Genomic DNA, 20939 nt, shown 5'->3' with positions numbered 1-20939 from the left:
ACGGCAGTTCCAATGCCATATTTGTAAAGAGTGTCCATATAGCTCAAAGACAAAAATACACTTTTTGGCTTACCTATTGGGCTTATTTCACTCATTTTTCGTATATTGTCAGCCAAGATGATAACAAATATGTGAATTAAGTCATAAGGTTTCCCCTACCTACCATATACCGTGTGAAACTTTGGCTAGTCATTTTATTTTTAGTTAATTATATTCTGACAGTTTGAGCATTTGTGTGACCTACCCAAATGTTCTTTTGGTTGATCTTTGTCGGATCATTCAGCAACAGCCGGCAGCTGAGCTGATCGTAAACTGACACATGCGTGCTGCCATCTGAACAGGTCCGCTCAAACTGTTGTGGTTCTTTCCTCAAAGACCACTACAGAACCAACTTGCATGGTTCACGGTAAGTGAGTGAGTTGAGAGTTTATTTCGGCATTGCTTCTCAGAGTAGTCCGATAGGAAATGCCGGCCTCATCTAGCTATTTAAGAGATTGATGTGTAAAAGAGTTACATTGTAACCTACTTGCAAAATAAATATCATTTATCATTTATATGGTCTATGTAAAGGTAATAAAAGACAGTAATTGCTACACAAGATACATTTATTGTAGTCCTGTGCACATTTTTGTTTTAGACTTAAGCCTAGGTGTTGGTCAGCACACTACTTGAGTGGGATGAACCTGGAGCTGTGGGTGGCACCAATACCGGGCCTACCGTGCTTTACAGGCTTGTATGTGACTGAGAATTCGCCGAGGTAGTGGCCGATCATCTCAGGTTTGATTTCAACCTGGAAACAAAACATTTACATATTAATTACATATTAGATAATTTTGCAAGCTAGTTTTATAACATGACCCACTCTCTATGTCTATATATTGCTTAAACTGGGCTACATTCAGTGAGAAATGAAACATGTTAAACTCTGGTGAACTTGAAAGTTTTATCCATAATATAATAGTAGAGCAAAGACCCCATAGTAATTGCCACTTGCTACATTGTTAAACTGGGACTGCCTTAATTTACATTAAATATAAAGATTGTGTCATCTTAATCGCTACTGCAAACACAACAATGAATGCACTATGAAATTATAATGTTTTAAATTATTTTATTTGTATTTCAATTTAATACTTTCTGCACAACTGACTAGGACTTAATTTTGGCTAAGCACTGGCTGTTTTACACCGTGTTGCTTATTTATTTACTTTTTAAATTACTTTCTTTTAGCCTGTAATATTTTATGTTGTTGCAAATAAACTGTTTTTCCTTCTTCTTTCTTCTAAACAAGTACTTTAACAGTTGTTTTTATTTTGCAAGTAAAGCATGTCTAAAGCCGTTTTTGTACCCAACTTGACTGTTTTATATTGTTCAATTTGGTTAAGTAACTTATCAACATAGATTTGTTTACAGTTTCTAAATGTTAGGCTTCTGCATTTTGGTTAACAACATAGTTCTTTCCAGTTATAACAATGTTTGATAGTTGTAGTAACAATATTACATAAAATAACAGTTACCTGGTTAAAAGTCTTGCCGTTGTAGATACCGACGATGGATCCAACCATCTCGGGTACAATGATCATGTTTCTCAAATGTGTCTTCACAATTTCGGGCTTCTCATTTGGTGGAGCCTCCTTCTTTGCGCGACGCAGTTTCTTCACCAGGGCCATTGGCTTGCGCTTCAGGCCACGGGCGAATCGCCTGCGAGCGCGGGCGTGCATGAGCTCCATGAGTTGCTCACTGAAAGTTACATTTTGAGGTTATGTTAGCGACTGTTAACACCGGACCAAATCAACACAACTAAAATACCACGACAACAACTTTAGAGTGTTTAAGGATTTAAATTATGTTACGTTACGGAAAACATAGTCATTGTAATCAAGAACCAGTGTATTGTCTGACAGATCATCCGCTAAGGTGTCAAACCTAAATTCACCATGTTTTAGTGAATACATTTTGAACACAATAAAGTCGGTGGATACTTACTTGGGCATATCAAGAAGCTGGTCGAGATCGACACCTCGGAAGGTAAACTTCCTGAAGGTACGTTTCTTCTTGAGAGTTTCATCGACCTGTAAAACGTAAACATTGTAACTCACTTCAAGAAATAGCACTTGAACACTATTCTTCAATAACACTAATAGATAGCACTATCACAATTATTTAGTTTTCTTCCATGATTCATGAAATAAATGTGGATAATCATGCTAAAATAATTTACAAACCTCAGCCATGTTTCCGATTTGTTTGACAGAACCGACAGAAAAGGAAAGAAAAATGAAATCGCGTCAAAATGACGGCGGGATGATTGTGTTGCCAGTGTAAAATACTTAAATTTAATTTTACATCAAATGTCAAAAATGTCTTGCAACACTGTAATATTGTCTATTATTTGGCACCTTGGCTTTTTATCAAACATAAAACATGTCTAGTTTTGCTCTGTAGGTATTTTAAACAAAGGTACTCAAATTACAGGAAAAGTTCCTAAACAAAAAATAACAGCAGGAAAAAAGAGAATTGAGATCAAACACGGCATCTCATCATTCTCAATCCAAGGTCAGCATAAAGTATGAATTTTCAAGTTAGCTGCCGTCTCACGAACCGAGGAGGAGAAAGTAATAACGAAGGATTTGCCCTCAACAATATTCTATTAGCAAAAATCAAACATGTCGTTGCTAAGGTAATATCCGAGAAATTTGGTCGATAGTTCGTGATCTCGACCGTATCCAACTAGCTACTCAAACTTGATATCCCTTGATGCTCGGCTGCTATTGAGCGTAGAGTGATGTTCTATAGAATTATTCAATTGTTTAAACGCACTAATCTCCAAAACTACCGACTACTCTGACTAGAATAATTCATCAATTAGAACGAATTGATTAATTATGTTTATGTTGTTTAGTCCATTTGTCTTGGAAGATTATAGAGGCATTAAACTTTAAGCTAAACATCACACTGAAATCGTAGCGTGATATTTTAAAGGAGCTAAACCGTTGGTGAAACCACATGGGAGTAACTAGTATTTGAATAAAACTTGTAACAAAAACCAGATAATATTTTTGTAACATACATAATTTATTCTTAAATATAAAAATTATGTTTGATCAGGCAATTCTTCTTGTGTAGATCTAAGTAACTTAGATAACCTTTTGCCAATCAATTTGGGATATGTTCTAGTTTTAATGAGAAACTCCTTAGACTGGTGTGTTACTGCTCCATTTTCTAATTGATATTTACACAAAGTGTGTAAAGGTTGTATTAAGAGTTCAGTATATTTTGGGTCCCTTTCCAGTTGTGATAAGGCTTCTGCAGCAGTTTCAAGTGTACTCAGACATCCTTCTGTTGGTTGTGTCCTTATAATATAACTGCTAGTATTGCTTGTCAACAATTTAACTTGTTTAATGTTGTGCAGTATTGGGCTGGATGCATATATGGCCTTAGCTTGAGGCCAAGTGCCATCTATTAGTACTAAATTGTAACTATCAGTATCATTCTCCATGTCTCTTATGTCTATGGCAGTTTTGCTAGGATACAACAGAAGTGTATTTGGCTGTGTGAGTAACACCTCCAAGTCTTTATGCCTGGGTTGAGGAAACTTTTTCCCTTTGAATATAAGGCACTTATCAGGTGCTAAACCTAGTTGCAACATGGGAGCCGTTCTTAGACATCTCTTTTCTTCAGCAGGATGTTGTAACAATATGACTGTGCTGCGAGGATTCAACTTTTCCGGTGGTAATGCTGAACACCAACAAACTACTGCTGGTCTCCTGGAATAAAAAACTTAAATATTAGTTTAAAATACTAAGATGATTTATAGAGTCTATACAATTACACACAAAGTTATGTTTGTTACCTGCAATCTGCACAAAGTTTGCGCATGACTGGAGGGTCAGCCGGAATGTTAGATAAATCGTCCCAAACTTCAAGTTCTTCCATTCTAGAAAAAAATGTGTCATTATATTAATTGAAATAATAAATTAGTATCCTATGAATGCAGCTACTTACTTTTTAGTGTCTAAAATTTAAGTTTGGCAAAAGATACATTAACAGCTGAGGTTATTTGTTTCTTATTGATTGTCATTAATTTATCAATTAAACAAACTCTATCTCACAACTCTCAAGTAAATTTTATTACTTTTGGTAACATTTTCTTAGGATTTTACTAAAGATAGTGCAATAATTCTGTATCTTTATTCTCAGATCACACAATTCAAATCACTTTGGCACTTCTTACAATCGTAAGACTGAAAACAGTCTGACCTTTAGTTGTTTTTTTTTAGTAGACAGATATCTGATATTTCGAAATTTTTGTCTCTTTTATTATTATTGATAGAGTTTAATAAATAAAATAATAGAAATTAAAATTATTTTTTTCATGCTTGTATTTCGCAATGACAATGACAACCCGAGCCCGAGTGTTGTTGACGATATGATGTCAATCAAATTAATTGTCACTAGACGACGTCTGACGTTATTGACAACTGACAATTTGACATGACAATCTGAACATATGAAAGTGGCTGTGAGGGATAACCATAAACTTTTTTATTATCTATTGCTATAACCCAAAGACTAGAAAAAAACTAATTTTATTTCATTTCAGGATTTACTCCTACTAAGCTATATAGGTATAGGAATCAAAATGATTACATCTTATTGCTTGACTGTATATAATTATGGTTGTTGTTGTGGTTTCTTCATAAAAGCACACCAAGTCAACCATATTCTTGATTGTATTTCATACATTCACACCTTTATTTCAATGAAACTAGGCTGAAATCAGAAAAAAATACCTATCACGCGATTCTTATATGAAACCTACCAGTATTAACGTGTTTTTTATTTACAGAACGCTAATTTTCATTGTTTTTCTAACAATATTGTATTTTTTCTGAATTGATCTTAATATTCGGTATTTAGTAAGTTTAGTAAGAAAAAGTTTTAATTATAGGCCAAAAGATGGAGCTACTGACACCGTTATGTTAGCTATATTTTCGTTCAAATTAGCTTTTATTTATATATAGCTTCTGTAATTAAAAAAACATGATAGCGGTAAAAAGTTACACAACTATTTATCACAAAATAGTGTGTCGTTAGTAAATATAATATAAAAGAAATTATTTTGAAAGCGTTTCTTGATCTTAGGACGCCATTTTGCGCCGCATTTCATATAGATATAATGGTAATAAGTCTCGTTCTTTCATACGTAACTTTCATACGAGTAAAAGAATAAGATGCAAAATTCACTGACTTTCTCTTGAGTTACATAGGTATGTACATTTTTATATGAATGATTTGTAAACATGGAGGCCAAGTGTTATGCTAGTGTGAAGTAATTTCGTCGTTTTGCCGTGTATTATTTCTATTACGAAGTTTTCGGATGTGGTTAGTATGACAAGAAGTTTATTTTGGCTTTAATGTCATAATAATATAGTGCAATACATTAACAATCGGCATTATATTTTCACATATGAATGTAAACGTATGCACTTATTTGGCGCCAATGGACTAAAAGACCGTTATACTCGCTTATTATGATTTATCTAACGAAAATAAATTGGTTTTTATGTAACATCGTAGTTTTTTAGTGATACTTCTAGTCTGCGTTGTACAACACAACCAAGTTTCATCGTGAATAAACTGGTCTTACGAGTGTCGTCAGATCTGTCATTTCAACAAATTATGTCGAGTGGAAATATTTCTCAAAATAACGCTTTGAGATTGCTGCTGTGATTGACTTTGGTATCTTATTTCAGACAATTATAATATTATGGATAATTTGCGATTGAAATGAAGACAATCACGCTGTTGTATTTGGAAACATCTTGACCAACCTTGAAGTGAGTACCCTAACCATTTGTAGCCAGTATTATAGCGTCATTACCAGCTATTCCAGCTATTATCCATTTCAATAATAGTTTATTTGAATGTTGTCTTGCATGATTTTCAATAGTTTCATCTTTATACTTGTTATGCTGATAAGATTATCATTGATGTTGTGTTGTAATGTCATCCAAAGTCTGCACATTTCTGTTTTGCAATGTTTTTGTTATTTAACAAGTTCATGGTTACATCAAGATAATACAGTTGGTATTGGTCACTGTAGTATTTCAATTGTGTTCAATGCATTTATTTTATATTTTTCAGAAATGGGCACTGAGTTGCCAAAAACTCATGATTCAAGTGGTGATTCAGACTCAAATAGTGATTCTGAGGTTGGTTGTTTTATTATGTTTATTAAATCAAATTATTATATAAAAAAAGCAAAGTAATGTCCTTTTCCTATGAATGTTTTCATTGCTCACTATCACATTAAAAAAAGATATCTTTATTGGAAAAAGATTTTGATGTTTTCTTTTTATTTTCTGAGCTTGCTAATTTCATTTCAAAGCCATAATCATATTTTTTGTTATTCTTGTTGCTTTCTCATTTAAAAATAATTTATTTCTTTCATTACAGAATAGCAGCTCCAGTGATTCGTCACGAAGTGAATGGGAATGTTCCGATGCTAAACAGAGTGCTTCACGTAAGGCACACTTCTCAGTAACTTCCTGTGACACTGGTTTGAAATTAAAGATTGCTGCTATACCACAGAGAAAAGTATCACCAAAAAGGACCAGTAAACCATCAGTGAAAAAGAAAATAACTAATAATAAAAGTCAAAGCAAGGATAGAACACCAGTGAAGAAGAAATCTCAACTTTCTGATACTACTTCAAGCTCTGAATCATGTAGTAAATGCTCATCAGATTCTTCAAGTGATGACGATTTACCACTTAAGGCAGTTTCTAAATCATTACCATCAAAATGTTCAGCTAAAACACCTACAAAGCTGAAAAGTACTAATAAAAACGATGTTGAAGATGGGAGAAAACTATGTGACATCAAGGATAGTGGGACAAAAGTAAACAAAGATAAACAATGTACCTCCAAGAGCATAAGTAATGTAAGAAAAACTAAAAGTGATGAATCTACACATGACATGAAGAGAGGAAGGGGGCGGCCAAGAACTAAGGTAAGTTTAGCATAAGCTTTTTATATTACAAAACTAAAAGAAATAGTTACCTACTTAGATTAATCTAGTTCCTGAAGATAGGTAACTATGATAGCCGTGACTATTATTTTGTTACAAAGGAACTAGTATTTGGCTCCAAGTCAAGTTTGTCCTAGAAGGAAATCTTGTTGGTGATAATTTATGATTGCCTATTGGCACACATAGTACAATAGGTAGGAGACAATTCTTAATATACCTAAGACATGTTTTGTTTATTATGACATGTATTATATAATTACATATTATGGGAACTGGGAGAGAGAGTATGGATGATAACCTATTAGTGGTGACCAAAAGCAGTACTTTCTGATAAACTTAAAAAAGTGTAATATCCAACCAGTTTTGCTTATATTATGGCAAACCCTCTCATGGTAGAGGAGGTCAATAGTCCAGCAGTTGACTGTCACAGGTTTTCTATGGTGATGTATTGAGATCATTCAACCAAAATTGAATGTAACAGGTATTATAGCAGATAGGATGGGCCCTGATGTATACAAAGCTATTCTGATTGGATCTACCAGAAGTTCAGTATCTGTTTTATAAGTGAAACAAATATAATCATTGTTAGCTGTTTATTTATTATATATATTTGTAATTAATTATTATAATATGGTACCTGTGTGACATATGTTTTATCGTTTTCTGCATTAGGTACTAATAATATATTTAAATTCTTCTAATGTTTTAGTAGACTTGATGGACAGATGAAAGATCCTAATCAGATGCTTTATTGAATGTCTACCAAAGAATAAATATTATGCAACAAAGATTTTGTTTTCAACCCCTAACACAAAATGGGATTGCTTGAATATTATCATTATACAGGGGCCATTTTATATCATTATAATAAGAAACTTTAGATATGTGTATTTATCAGTGAACAGTGATGTCTTGTAAATAATACATTTATATATGGGCTACCCGTATATTAAGCAGGATTTACCATAATTTTCGTGCTTGGTAAGCGGGTTGGAGGTTTAGTAGGATGAGGTTTGTCAGAGTGCTACTGCCTGGTGTCTGCAGTTCATGCAGTCCCTCAGTCGGCGCTTACCGACACCCACGGAAAGAGCAATGTATTCCAATTTGCTCATTGCTCAATTTTGTTCAATTTGGTCAAGTAATCAATGGCATATCAGACATGAATTTTCTACAACAAAAAATATATTAAAATGACTAATGATGACGAATTATTCGTAATTAAAATAAGTTTATTTTTTTATATCCGTCTCCACTGCTCCACAGTGAACTAATGTAGTATTAAAAAACATAAAGAAGACTATTTTTAGACTACACTATGATAGTTTTTTTGTGAATTTTGTGAGGTGTTATTTTCCGCGTCATGGCAACTATTCTGTAACAAAAAATCACAATGCTACTATATTATTTAATCTATTTTTGTAGGTATTATAATTCTCGTGAAACATACTTATTTTATTATTGTGCTTTACGGCTTACTCATTGACTCAACTATTTGACGAGGTAATTCGATTACTTTCATGCTACAACTAGGGCTCATGGTCGTGAGCAACATTGTGCGACAAATGACGCGTGCATCAAGCGTCGTTCAGTCCCTTGAGCCTGATTGAATGTTAATTATAATATGTTATTTTAAAAATAAACCTCCCTTTTTCGCATGTGTATAAAAGGATTAGTTAGGTTGACGTTGAGATGGAAATAGAATCATACTATATCACTACTATATGAAAATCAAGTCAGGCACAAACCAGCGATCCGGAGGACCCTTAAATGTACGCTCAGATACAGAGAGACGGGTAGCTCTCAACCTTTTAAAACTAAAGTAGCTTTTAAATGTGGGAGAGCCATGGATCGCCAAGGAATGGCCCGAGTCGACCGAAGTGATACCACGGCCTTACAGGAAACCGGTGTGAACGGTTGCATTGTATTTCGCCGGGTGAGTAGGTTACCGGCGACCTCTTCACAGAAGACAGGTTCACTGATAATGATGATCAGTTTTTTTTTTATTGAATAAATTGATTTCCACGGACTCGAGTCCGTGCCCTTGTGATGATCAGTTTTAAACACTGATGAGGTCGATGCGAGTACTAAAAAACTGTTTAAACCCTTGGTCAACCCCAGTTCAAAAAACCCGATTCTAGGAACAGTCTTTACTGGTTTAATATTAACATATCCAGTAATATAAAAAAAAAAAAAAACTATTGCGTTAATTCGTTTCCACCTTAGAGAACACACCACATTCTCGACAAAAGTAAGGTATCTTTAACCAGCTTACTTGTATGATGCAATAATGTGATGGAAGATAAAGCATTTACCCAAGTATCGCACTAGGTGGCTCTGTACCGCCTGCCTACCTCGTATATGATATAATAGGCTTCAGTTTAAATTAAATTTAAATCTTCAGCTATGTATGTATGAAAGGACCAAAAACTATTGTTGATATTTTGACCCTGAATGTAAATGCATTGTGCATTCATGTCAAATAGACACGCAAATCTATTTCTGTTAATATTTTGGTAACTAGGTTAACGTTTACTTAGTAACTTCTATTAGCTCAAGTTTTATTCAAACGTTAAAGTATTAAATATGAATTTCGTAGACTGTAAAATGTTTAAATTATTTTACAACCCTACGTATTCTTTGGTACTCAGTGGATCCGCCACGGAGTAAACATTTCAGACGTTAACGACACTGAATTAAGATTACGCATAAAGATGATTCCTTTCCAAATCGGATTATTAATACACATTATAACTCCGTCCTTTTAACAACAATATTTCCAAAGCTCTGTAACTGTTTAACTTGTTTATGCGTTGAGGGGTTCGCAAGTTTTGTTAGGGGGCTTTTAATGTATGGGTGAATTACTGTTCATTTGAAAAGAAACTCTTTGTGACGCCTTAATCTGGTCCAGTTTTTTCTTCACATTTTATTATTCTTTGTTACCACATAAGTTCATTCTATTTATGAGAAAGTGCCAGTTGCTTGGCCAATGTATCCCCTTTTATGGTATTTGCGTCGAGACAGTTGTGTAATGCGATCTTTGTATTTGAATAATTTTAATAGCATCTGGCTTTCTGTGACGTTGTTTTTGTTGTTATAATTGTAGTCAAATTTTAATTCGATCATTATTCGGTAAGTTTCAGTAGTAAATAAGATCATTGTTATATTAAAGATTGTGGCATATTAATTTTCCACGATTAACGCCTTTATGCTGAAATTCGTTGAGCAGTTTTAAGTAATGCTCTATTGAAACAACAATTCTTAAGAACTTTCAATTTACTTTCATCATTTGTTAAAATGGACATTAACTTTTTTGCCGCGATACCTGCGTGGTGCGTGCGTACTACATTATACACATGTGCGTTAATGTGATATGCGGTAGGTGCGTGAAAGTATCTAGATCGATGTTCATCATAACACCGCGTCTGTAGAGCGGTTATTCACTCGTGACTGAATTAATTTCTACTGCAAATCATTACAGCTACTCTCAATATTAATTATTATTATTAAACGTTGCTTATTAGACGACATCGAAAAACAAAACCGTTTAAGTACCTTTATGCTTAAAGGCTTCATTCTCTGAACTCTATTCTCTTTACATCTAAATTGTTTACAACTGGCGGAGTTGTTACTGTTAATTTAAATAAAATAGTAATTTGTGTTAGTAATAGAAATGGTAGGTGGTGCATAAGGGTAGGACGCTACGAAGGGGTAGGTGTGCAGCGTGCAGCATTTAATTAAGGCGGTGGGTGCGCTTGGCTCGCGTGCCGGCCGCGGTGCACTTCCGGTTCGCCCCCGGGGGCGCTGCGCTTTTTCCTCGTGGCCGGGGGAGGCCGCGCCGTGCGAGGAAAGCGCGACCGGTCGTCACCCGCACTGAGGAATTAAAATTTTTCACGTAAACTGGTTTGATAGCGCGCGTACGGTGGCGGAGTGGGGGTCGCGAATACGCGCCACGCCGGTCATTAGCTGGATCGCGGCGAGACGCGCGCGCGCGTTCCGACCTCTTGCGTACGCGGTGCTTCGAACGCGTATACGCCGCACACACCCGTCTGATGTGTACACACGCGCGATGTCGTCTTCGATTGATTGGCTGATGTGATCATGTGCTATAGTGTGCAACAAGCGTTCATAACATAAATATTATAATTAAAAGTAATTGAAGTGTTTACGGGATTGAATTTTAGTGTTAATGTGAAGATTTGTGGTTAGTCCAGTAAGATTTTTGATGCTCTTGGGATTGAAAGTATGAATATCAAATTCAGTGAACGATAATAAATATGTAATTAATTAGTTCTAATAATTATACAAGAAAACATTTAAAGAGTAGTAATTAATTATGGTACGTATAGAAATTGAAAACACGGTGAGAATCATATAATTTGACATTGGTTATCACTAGGCAACAGTTCATTAATTCGTGATCATGTCATCGCATTATAATGTCGACCGCGACACTAATTTCATGCAAAACAAACAAGGCATATGATAAGCGGCTGAGAACGGCGCGGGGGCGGTCGCCGAATTTCCCTTATCAAACGTTTAGCGCAGCCCAAGGTCACGCGTTATCAGTGGCTCGCGCGTCGCCGATGGATTCGTTCCGTGATTGCGCGCATCGCTGCACTAATCATATCGGTGCATTTGTTTTCTTTTTACAATAAATTGCATTTCGTAACTTTCATAAAGCAGTTGATGAATTAACTAACTATAAAAATATTTTTAATAATAATTCAATTATGAACTGTTGATAAAAATAAAGTAAGTGCTGAATTAATCATGGGAACTCGATTAATATTTTAACAAGTAATCCAGAGCACAAAGCTCAATTTTAAAATACTCACTTTCTTATTAATTTAGGATACTAAGATTGTTTATTAATTTATTGTCTTTAAACAGAATGAGATAATTGATGCAAATTGGCCATTCACTAAACTATGTACCTCAGATCACGTCAATAATTCCAAGAGCAAGCAAGAATTTTATTATGGGCAATTGTTTACAATAAGGTGTGCTAAGGCTCGTACCGACATAAATCTGTTTCAGCGTGTGTGATGTAGATCGCGACCTAGTTGCGCGTGATTGAGGATAAAACAATATAAATAGCTCGTCAACGCTAGTGGACGTGAGCGGCGAGAAGTAACCGCCCGCGTAACACTAACTGGTGCGTTACGGACAGTGTTTGTGCGAGTGAAGTGCTCACAAGATCGGATTAGAAGCCGAGTGCGCGATCTTAGCAGCAGGCGCGTAATGCGGGCATGATGCGGCACGCCGCGAACGCGACATCGGCTTGGACGGCGCCCGGAGAAGTTTGGGAGTACGTCAGCCAACTCGTCAGTTCGTACCACGACCAACATGACTGCCAGGTGCTCCGTCTACCCCTCTAGCTACACACAACACTAGTATACAGCGCGCCCATACATAAGCAGTCGAGCGCATCGATAATAACACAACACACGTGTGACTCACGGCTCACGTCGCCTATTAACGCCTCATGTAATTCACATTATACATGCACAAGACCTAGTTAGCTTCATGGCTGATAGATAATTTTTTTATGTGTTTCTTTTTCGTTGCTGCAAATTTCTCGAAGTTAGGTTTGGTTTAGAATGGGTTCGAAATTGAAATTTTGTTTACTAAACTGTGCTTTCTTACCGATGTTATCGAAGGAGAAATTAAAACAGTAATTTGGCTAATCTTAACATAAACAAAAAAAAACAAAACAAACAGAAGAAATTCCGCCCTAAAAGATGAACCTTAGATAAATTCAAAATAAACAAATGCGACAAGAACACATCCAAATTACATACGCTAGTAAATTAATAAACGTAACTACCGCAGTTACACGAAAGTTAACATTGATATCGACTGCTGTCCGTTGAACTTGTTTGTTCAAATGGAAGCAATAAAGTGCCACGTAATAGACAAATCAAACTCGGTCTATTTGACCGTGAAATTGTGATCGACCGAGCGTGACCACTTGGCGTACTTTGCTATGGAAGTATGGAACGCACTCACATCACCACAATTGCCTATCTTTAACATAGATGTCAGATAATCATTATTGTTTGATGTTTACAGCAATACATCTTTTAGGAGGTATCACGGACATTAATCAATTCAAATAAAATTACATTGAAGTTAATGTTAACACTAATAAACCAGTTTCCTTTTATCAGGAGTATAAATTATGTAAATAGCTAATAATACATAACAACAATTTAATTATTTTATTCAAAAATTCTTTCACTATCTTTTATAATCTTGAAACCTATAAAAATTTAAATGAGGAACGTTAGAAATACTCTTGACCGCGATCAAGGTCGTCTCACTAATTTATGACTGCTTCAATTACTTATTCAACATTTAATATAACATAATCAGTCTTAGTATGTGGTAGCGCCTTAGTTGAAATAAAACCAGTATCAAAATAAAAGCTACCTACTATTTACTAGTAAAGTGAAGGCAATCCTGATTGATGTTGGTCGCCGTTAAAGCCCTGCTTGATCTTATCTTACCTATCTAATGGCTTTAACGAGATTACGGTACCCATCTCAGAATTTACATAATATTTCCGTGATCGCTGTGCACCTGGTCATATTTTACTAGACAGGAAAATCGACAAATACTGTAATAATAAAATCTGGTATTTGGTTAACTTATATCGCAAATAACGTCTTGCGGAATTGGTGTAGTTCACACAGATTTTCAATAATTTTATACAGAACGATGTTGATTGCCATGCCATAGTCGGTGAAGACTGTGTGGAGTACGCAACTCGTTGCATTATACGGCAAGCAGCACACTATATGACGAGTCTTCATTATGCATATGTACTTCAGTATTCTTTTGTTCGATGGAGTCGTTGTTTGTCATTGAGAGCGATCCCGCCGTTATTATAACGATCTGCTTTAATGACCGATTACGCAACGTATTCAGTTTCATCTAATGCTTCAATGCAGTTTATTCAATTGTACTTCTACCTAGATACCTATGTATATTTTTGCTATTGCGTTGTAGCATAATTCTAATGACGTATTTTGATTAATTGTCTGTCTATCAGGCTCATCTAATGTTGTTGATACAATTAAATCTTTATTGAGAGATAATTTTTGTCCTTGATTCTATTAATAATAAACGATGTTTGTATTTACGTAACAGTTGAGGAAAACAAAAATAAGTGATCATTCGGGCGACGATATCATTTCTATTTACTCATATTTCGTTAATTAAATTAATATTAATTTAGTACCTAATGGTAATATAACTGCTTACTGGAAACACGTAAATGTTGTTGTTAAACCACTCTTATGGCAATAAGAATAAGCAACGCGGTTGGTTACCTATTGAGCTTTATTAGGCCGCCAGGTTATAGGCGACATTTCGCTGATGAATGTGTGCATTAATGCCGCAACGACATAGCGGTTGTATTGCATTTTGCGGTATTTGACGAGTGTTGAATTTGCAGACGCGCTTATGACGATGCGAGGCGGCGGTAACGTAAACCGGTTGGACACCTTTGTCGCCGCGCAACCACCGGCTTTTGGTGATATCCGCAAAAAGTGCGCAATGGCATCCGAAGTGAGTTTGGTTGGTTCTTAATCGATGCGCAGATACCGCAGTTAACGACCACAGTCGTTTGCTATACTCGATCTCATTATACAAGGCATTGATTTGCTGGAATTGCTATTTGAACCGGTTGGATCCCTGTCTATTCCAAGTATCTATGTGTAATCTAACGCGTTGTGTTCCCACTTTCCGCCGTGGACGCTGGATATGAAACTATTAAAATTAAATCGGTTAAAAGCCTGTGAATTGTGTGGCATTCTATTTATTTTGATCTTGTTAATAAACTGAACCTAAAATAATTTATACTGAATTCTGAAGACGTTATATGATATTGTATTCTTGTATTCTAAGTAATTCTTATAAACAAGTGAAGGACAAATAAATAAATAAGAAGTACGCGTGTAATTAATAGCTAGCGACGCGTCGTATGAAAAATGTTGATCGACTTAGTATTCGCGGTCCTGTCACGTGTTGCACCGCACCGGGCTCGCAGTCTCGGTCACATCGATTATATGCACCATCGCCGCATACTCATATTCAATCGGCCTCTTTATAAATAATTCGCCGACCCTCATAGGGGCCTGTTGTATTAATAATAAACGCGTCCAATCAGGCCGTCCTCATGTGCCAATTAAATATTTATAAGAACATTCTTCATTGTGTTTCTTGTGATCATTATCTAATGTTTATGATCTTGTCTTGTCATCGAAAGATTCACTTTCTCTGTTGCTATTATTTTTTGGGACGTTGTATTTTGCCTCTAGTTGATGATTATTTTGCTCAACTGAAATAATTTACAGCGATAAATTTATAATATAATTTTATTGACGTAAATGAACATAACCACAGGTTCAATCACCTCCGATTCTATTAGAAAATAAATAGTAAAAAATAAGTACTAACACATAAACGGAATATTAATAGCTGTCATTGCACGAAACTTGTTTTCTTGCGATTAGATAAATAAACAAGTATTAAACAAGCATTGCGTATTGAGAACAGTGAGAAGGGTGCATCGGGAATCGGGATAAGCCGGTCCAACGGCCGTCTTACCATGGCATCGTCGTTTAATAAAGCCCCCGCGACAACTGCATGCTTTAGCAGGGCTGTCTTGTAACCGATCTCGATGACCATGAAGTCATTACTCAAAAGAAACTTGGTTTTAGTCAATTCATTTAATATAATGTAAAGCAATATTCACACGTCATATTTAAACATAACATTATAATTCATCCCCTGTTCAATGTTGACAGATTCGAAGGGATGGTAATATTAATATTTAAAGGATATTCTCATGTTATTTATGCCATGTAAACACCTGCAATACGGAGCTATGTGACTGATCCAGCCCTGGCTTCCGATCGGGTAATGCAAAACGAGACTCGGGAATAAATCGTTTACATGGTTGTCGGCGTAAACTGGTCCCGCTGGTCGCAGCGCAACTCGGAGCGATACCACACGGACGTAGGAAATCACACTCGATTACCAATAGTCATCGTAGATGTACTACTTGTGATAAATGTGCACAGCTAATAAACAAAGCAGTTGGAATGCATGAACCATTTTGATTGAACTTTAAAGTACTAAAATCGTGAAAGGAATTTTACGCCCCGTCAGTGAGCTTGGAATGTACTCGGCAATCAAATTAGCGTTAATTCAGAAACAATATCCGATGCCACATCAAAATTTTGCGTACGCACTTTGTTGAAATACATTTGTGTGGTCGGTACGGCATGTATCCGCGGCAGTGGCGGTCTTATCTCGCCATTAGAGTTATTACCGTCTGGTATCTCGCCCATCGCACCGCTTCGATTGTTTCTGAACGCGCCATAGAGCCGGGCGCTACCACCGTAATTGACCACTGTTTACTTCCACGACAAGGTCTTATTTTATACATTATTTTGCGGTTTTTGTTGGCTAAAGATATTCCAAGCTAATAGGGAAGTATTGTTAAAGAGGTTCGCGTTTATCTTTGGTTTTATTGCGGTTTTATTTAGATTTATCTCTGTTGTGTGCTGAGCCTATGTAAGTTAAATTGTAAAACCACATTCTTTAAACAAATTGCAAAATCTATACAAGTTTTCCGTGCAATATTTTTGGTCAAATTCCATGCCAAAGTCTTTTTATATTTTCTTATTTTCTTTATGACGATGAAATTACATTTGAAATCTTTCATGTTATTATGGTTAGGCATCAAGTCTCAGAGGAGCAATGGTACCGATAACATCAGATAATCGTCGCCCACGCAGCATTTACCGATTGCTGTTGTCTCGTTACTTATGATTCTCTGAACAATAAGATGTCCTTATTTAGCTTCTGTCATTTATATCATAATAATTAAACAAATAAGTCCTCCTTAACGTTGATATTCTGTCGTACATCCTGTAAATGTTATTTACGTGATAAGTGTTACAAAAAGTATATTTTAAAAGGGAAGACACTGTAAACATGTTGTCGTGGGACTAGCATCTGTTTTGTTCGTAACCCCACCTTGTCATATCTTTATTGAGATGAGCGTCACTTGTTCGACATCGACTACTTTAAATATTGACTTTAATCGATCCAGTCAACATTTTTTATTTTTGTTTGTGGCCTTGCATCCAAAAGGTCCATATTAAATTATTGAGTTTTGATAAAAACAAATACGATTTGATGTAGGCTTAGGTGCTTAGGACTTAAGCAATTTAACATAGTGTATTAAGTATTAGATGTATTAAGAGGTCTGGCTCTTACTTTTAAATTGCATTTCAAAATGTGACCCTAATAATCCAGATGATCTCGTTACCGACATAGGTCGGTTTAGCGTCCTTGGTAGTCGCGCATAGCATCGTCTACTCAATTAGTGCGGGCGGTGATCGGAACCGGCGTATCCGCGTATGTCGGCCTGTATGCGTGGGAATGCCTTAGCAGGATTGCTCCACACCCTTTTTACACACCACAAACGATGAGCGTGGCAAAGCACCTTTATGGCTCCGTTTGTGAACCAATACGAGCCGTAAACAAAAAGATCTGAGACTAATTTTATATACATACATACTTCAGGTTATCAGATCAACTTTTTTATTCACTTTTGATGCAGACAGTGGTGGTGTATAGTTGTTATTTCAGCTGAAATCGGTTGAAATTACAACTTCCCTTCATAATGTTGATGAAGCTGTAGTTGCTGAATAAAGCTCCTATTTAATCGATCATCTTGTCGAATCTCCTCGTTTTAAATCTGACATAAAAGTATAAGGATGCTTTTCCGCTAGAGATGTGCTATGTGGCTATGCTACCAAAATGTAATAGCTAAGCTATGTAGCTATGCTACCCAAATGCAATAACTAAGCTGTGAAACTATGTGACTGTTTCCACTGCAGCCTGAGTATGCCATGTATTGATAGAAGGGAAGCAGCATAGCGCGCATCAATTTCCATAATATGAAACATAGCTTAGCTGAGTCCGTTTCTACTAAGTGCTAAGCTATATGTATCTATGAATATCATTGGTGGAAGTCAAACGCATCCACAGCAGCGTAGCATAGCACATCTGTGGTGGAAAAGCACCCTAAATCTTGTATTAGTTTAGCCTTCCTAATTCTCGTTTGTGTACACGTGTTTTATTCTCAAGGAATTTGGGATCCTTGCCAAGTATTCACAAGGAATTTGTGCTATTTTCAAACTAAAAAAATTGTATCGCACTTTGATGCAAATTCAAATTCTCAGCTCGAAACATATTTCTGTGAAATGATGTTGTGGTTTTATCGTCCTCCCAATTATTATGATTAATGATTTCAAAACCTTATTAAATCAAATAAAAGTTCTTTTGCCTTATAAATTATATTGCTTTTGTTTTATGTTTTGTGGTAACCCATACACGCGGGTCGTGTGAACAACAACGTTACGACAGACAAAAGCTGATAATGAAATGTTCGTGTAATGTCAAGTTAACCAGAGCCCAGAGCTCAGTGAAAACCGCCGAAGAGTGGCGGCGCGGCGCTAAGTTAGGGCAGGTCGGGTATTCTTACGGCTTCGCGCTGATTGTAGGTGTAACTTTATGATCGCACGCTTCTTGCGCGCTACTATTGTTCTAATGGGCCCTCAGCCCTAGCTCGCGCCTCTCATACTAACACCCGTCTCGTTACTCGACTTAAGGTCACGCGTTCAACTTGATCTTGCCGATTTTCTACGCTTATATGGGAATTGTTTGAACGACTACTTTGCCGGTTATTTTATGCTGCCTACACACTTATTATTATGAAATGGTTTTGTTCGGTGAAAATGGCTGGCTCTAGATAATCTTAGTTTTACAACTCAATCAGTGTCAGGTAGCGTGGTCTCTTAGAGCAGTTTGATTAAAATACATAATTATTATGGGTGCAGGCATTAGTGTAACATCATTGGTATATAGCGCAGCGGTTTTTAAAATCATCTTACTTTGTCAAGGCAAACTTCAAAATAAAAAGCGCATCAATGATCAAAAACTTTTGTGTAGGTAAGAATAATGTATTCAGAGTAAATAGTGTCGACGACCTTAATCGTGATGCAGCTATCGCAGTCAATTAATCTTGCACTTCTGTGACTTTTGACGTGCCGTCCTGATTCCGTGTTGTAGTGACGAGGCACGGCAATATTTTACACATGATTAGAGCGGCGCACACTGGCACTGTATGGGTAAGCAAATTGCGCCGACGCGACGCGCAGTCACGATCTGAACCTCGCGGGAACCCGGGAGAGTTTCTAGAGAATTCCAACGTAAATGCTACACAGATATTAATGGCAGTATCTCCACCGATACACACTGGCTCGACTGTTTTAACGACTCAACGTTTCCATGACTTGATTCCCTTTTATGAACTTTCTAATCAAGAATGAAATAAAAGTTGTCTTCGACTTCACATTAACTATTTTAAATTCATATTTATTATCCATTAATTAAATTCTCACTGCTTATAATATACATTTTATCCAGTGGGGAATTTTTTTATCAGGATGTCAGTTATTTTCTTAGGTAATAAATGCAGGTCGGTAGTTATTCAAATGAGACGTCGTTCTTAAGCAGATCGTATCGCGTAACGGATAAGGAAGTCGCAGGCTGCTATCATGTCATCGACAAGTATGTTGCCACTGTGCCTTCGGGTTGCAAGTGGACTCCGTGTTCAGGTAAATTAATGAAATTCGTGTTCTTCGAGTTTTAATTAGAGGGACAAAATACTTCGACTCATTATAAAATGTATTACCGACGCCTAATTAAATAATTCAGGACTCAGTTTACTTCCTAATATTTATATTATTCATTCAATTAAAGTTATGTTAAAGCAGTTCAATGTTCATGTATTAGAAACTTGTCCGGCAAATCCGCAGCGCAATAAACTTTAATGTAATTACGATTTCCTCGCAGTGCTTATCAAAGTTCCGTTATTGAGTAGGTTGTCTCGAGTTCAATAGGAATGCAGTGTTTTACATAAATGGGAATTAACATCATCCGAGTCTTCGTTCATAGTCTGATACGCGTCAAATAATAATGAAAGTTTATTAAAACAGCCTTCTCAGCTCTGAATCGCACTCTGAAGCATAACAAACACGCCTTCGGCTAACGCACGAATGTTATTAAATGTTGGGGGTATTATTACACGAGGTTTTCCGTTCGTTTCGCACCCTAAATGTGTACGCGTTAATTAAGTGCAGCCGGGATCCGTGGCGGTAGATTGTGATTGCAGGTATGGTAATAGTGCGCCTAATTCCAAGTCACGGACGGATCGGCGCCGGCGCGGCTCGCACCGCTTACTATGTGATGTGCGTCGGCCTGGAACAGGCCAACCCTCGGATCATCGTACAAAAAAATAAAACAAAGCCACAGAAACCCACGTGGGTCGGAACAATAAAATGTTCTGTTTATTGTGCTTTATCAATACGCCATTAATAAAATCGCGGTAACGATACCGTAGAATCTTATTTGGACATGGTATGTTTTGTACAACTAGCCGGCGGCGGTGCTTTTTTACGACTATTACTGTATTTAGGCGCCAGCGGCGCTGCTGCGTTAAATGTTTAAGATCTTTAGAACAATACATAATACCGAAGCTAAATAAAAAAACGCGCGTATCGAGAAAGTGATCAGGAAATATTATGACATTTAGAACAGATAAAGAAATACAAACAAATGCATATACTTATCGTATGACAATTCGTTGAATCTCAACTAAAATAATGTCAGTTTCAAATTATTAGGTAGTAATGAACTTTTTTGCTTGTGTTTTTTAATCTTCCCCTTTCACACACGTTTTATGCTTTCTCTGTAATGGACATCTTTAAATAAGTGATGTTTAGCTAGCGTAACAAGAAGATGTTATGAAATTGAAAACCAAT

General features: G+C 36.3%; 3 protein-coding genes across 9 annotated transcripts in view; 1 reads left to right on the top strand and 2 right to left on the bottom strand.

The window, feature by feature from the left end:
* Positions 1–587: 587 nt before the first annotated feature.
* On the bottom strand, positions 588–2366 carry LOC118274406 (40S ribosomal protein S15-like). The gene is made up of 4 exons (XM_035591898.2): positions 2226–2366; positions 1987–2072; positions 1518–1740; positions 588–790 (listed from the first exon to the last, which is right to left on the bottom strand). The coding sequence occupies exons 1-4, from the start codon at positions 2232–2234 to the stop codon at positions 665–667; spliced, it is 444 nt and encodes a 147-aa protein (XP_035447791.2). The 5' UTR covers positions 2235–2366; the 3' UTR covers positions 588–664.
* A 688-nt stretch (positions 2367–3054) lies between these two features.
* On the bottom strand, positions 3055–4439 carry LOC118274405 (tRNA-uridine aminocarboxypropyltransferase 2). Of its 2 annotated transcripts, none has more exons than XM_035591897.2 (3): positions 4261–4439; positions 3854–3937; positions 3055–3767 (listed from the first exon to the last, which is right to left on the bottom strand). In XM_035591897.2, exons 2-3 carry the CDS (start codon positions 3934–3936, stop codon positions 3095–3097), a joined length of 756 nt encoding a protein of 251 aa, XP_035447790.2. In that variant the 5' UTR covers position 3937; positions 4261–4439; the 3' UTR covers positions 3055–3094. The 2 variants fall into 2 exon arrangements, with proteins under 2 accessions (XP_035447790.2, XP_035447789.2); XM_035591896.2 differs by having other exon boundaries at positions 4006–4438.
* Positions 4440–5062: 623 nt separating this feature from the next.
* LOC118274256 (histone-lysine N-methyltransferase ash1) overlaps positions 5063–20939 on the top strand; it is a 39127-nt gene continuing 23250 nt past the window's right edge. For 2 of the 6 annotated variants that reach the window (XM_050707115.1, XM_050707109.1), the window contains exons 1-4: positions 5063–5385; positions 5757–5840; positions 6148–6215; positions 6460–7014. In XM_050707115.1, coding sequence (XP_050563072.1) covers positions 6150–6215; positions 6460–7014 — 621 coding nt within the window. In that variant the 5' untranslated portion in view covers positions 5063–5385; positions 5757–5840; positions 6148–6149. Of the gene's footprint in view, positions 5386–5756; positions 5841–6147; positions 6216–6459; positions 7015–10983; positions 11234–11768; positions 12390–20939 lie in introns of those variants that run through there. The other 4 variants (XM_050707113.1, XM_050707123.1, XM_050707121.1 and 1 more) reach the window with 4 other exon arrangements.

The sequence above is a fragment of the Spodoptera frugiperda genome, chromosome 3 (assembly GCF_023101765.2).
Source record: "Spodoptera frugiperda isolate SF20-4 chromosome 3, AGI-APGP_CSIRO_Sfru_2.0, whole genome shotgun sequence".
In the NCBI taxonomy this organism is placed as follows: domain Eukaryota; kingdom Metazoa; phylum Arthropoda; class Insecta; order Lepidoptera; family Noctuidae; genus Spodoptera; species Spodoptera frugiperda.
This window is presented reverse-complemented; position numbering and strand designations above follow the sequence as displayed.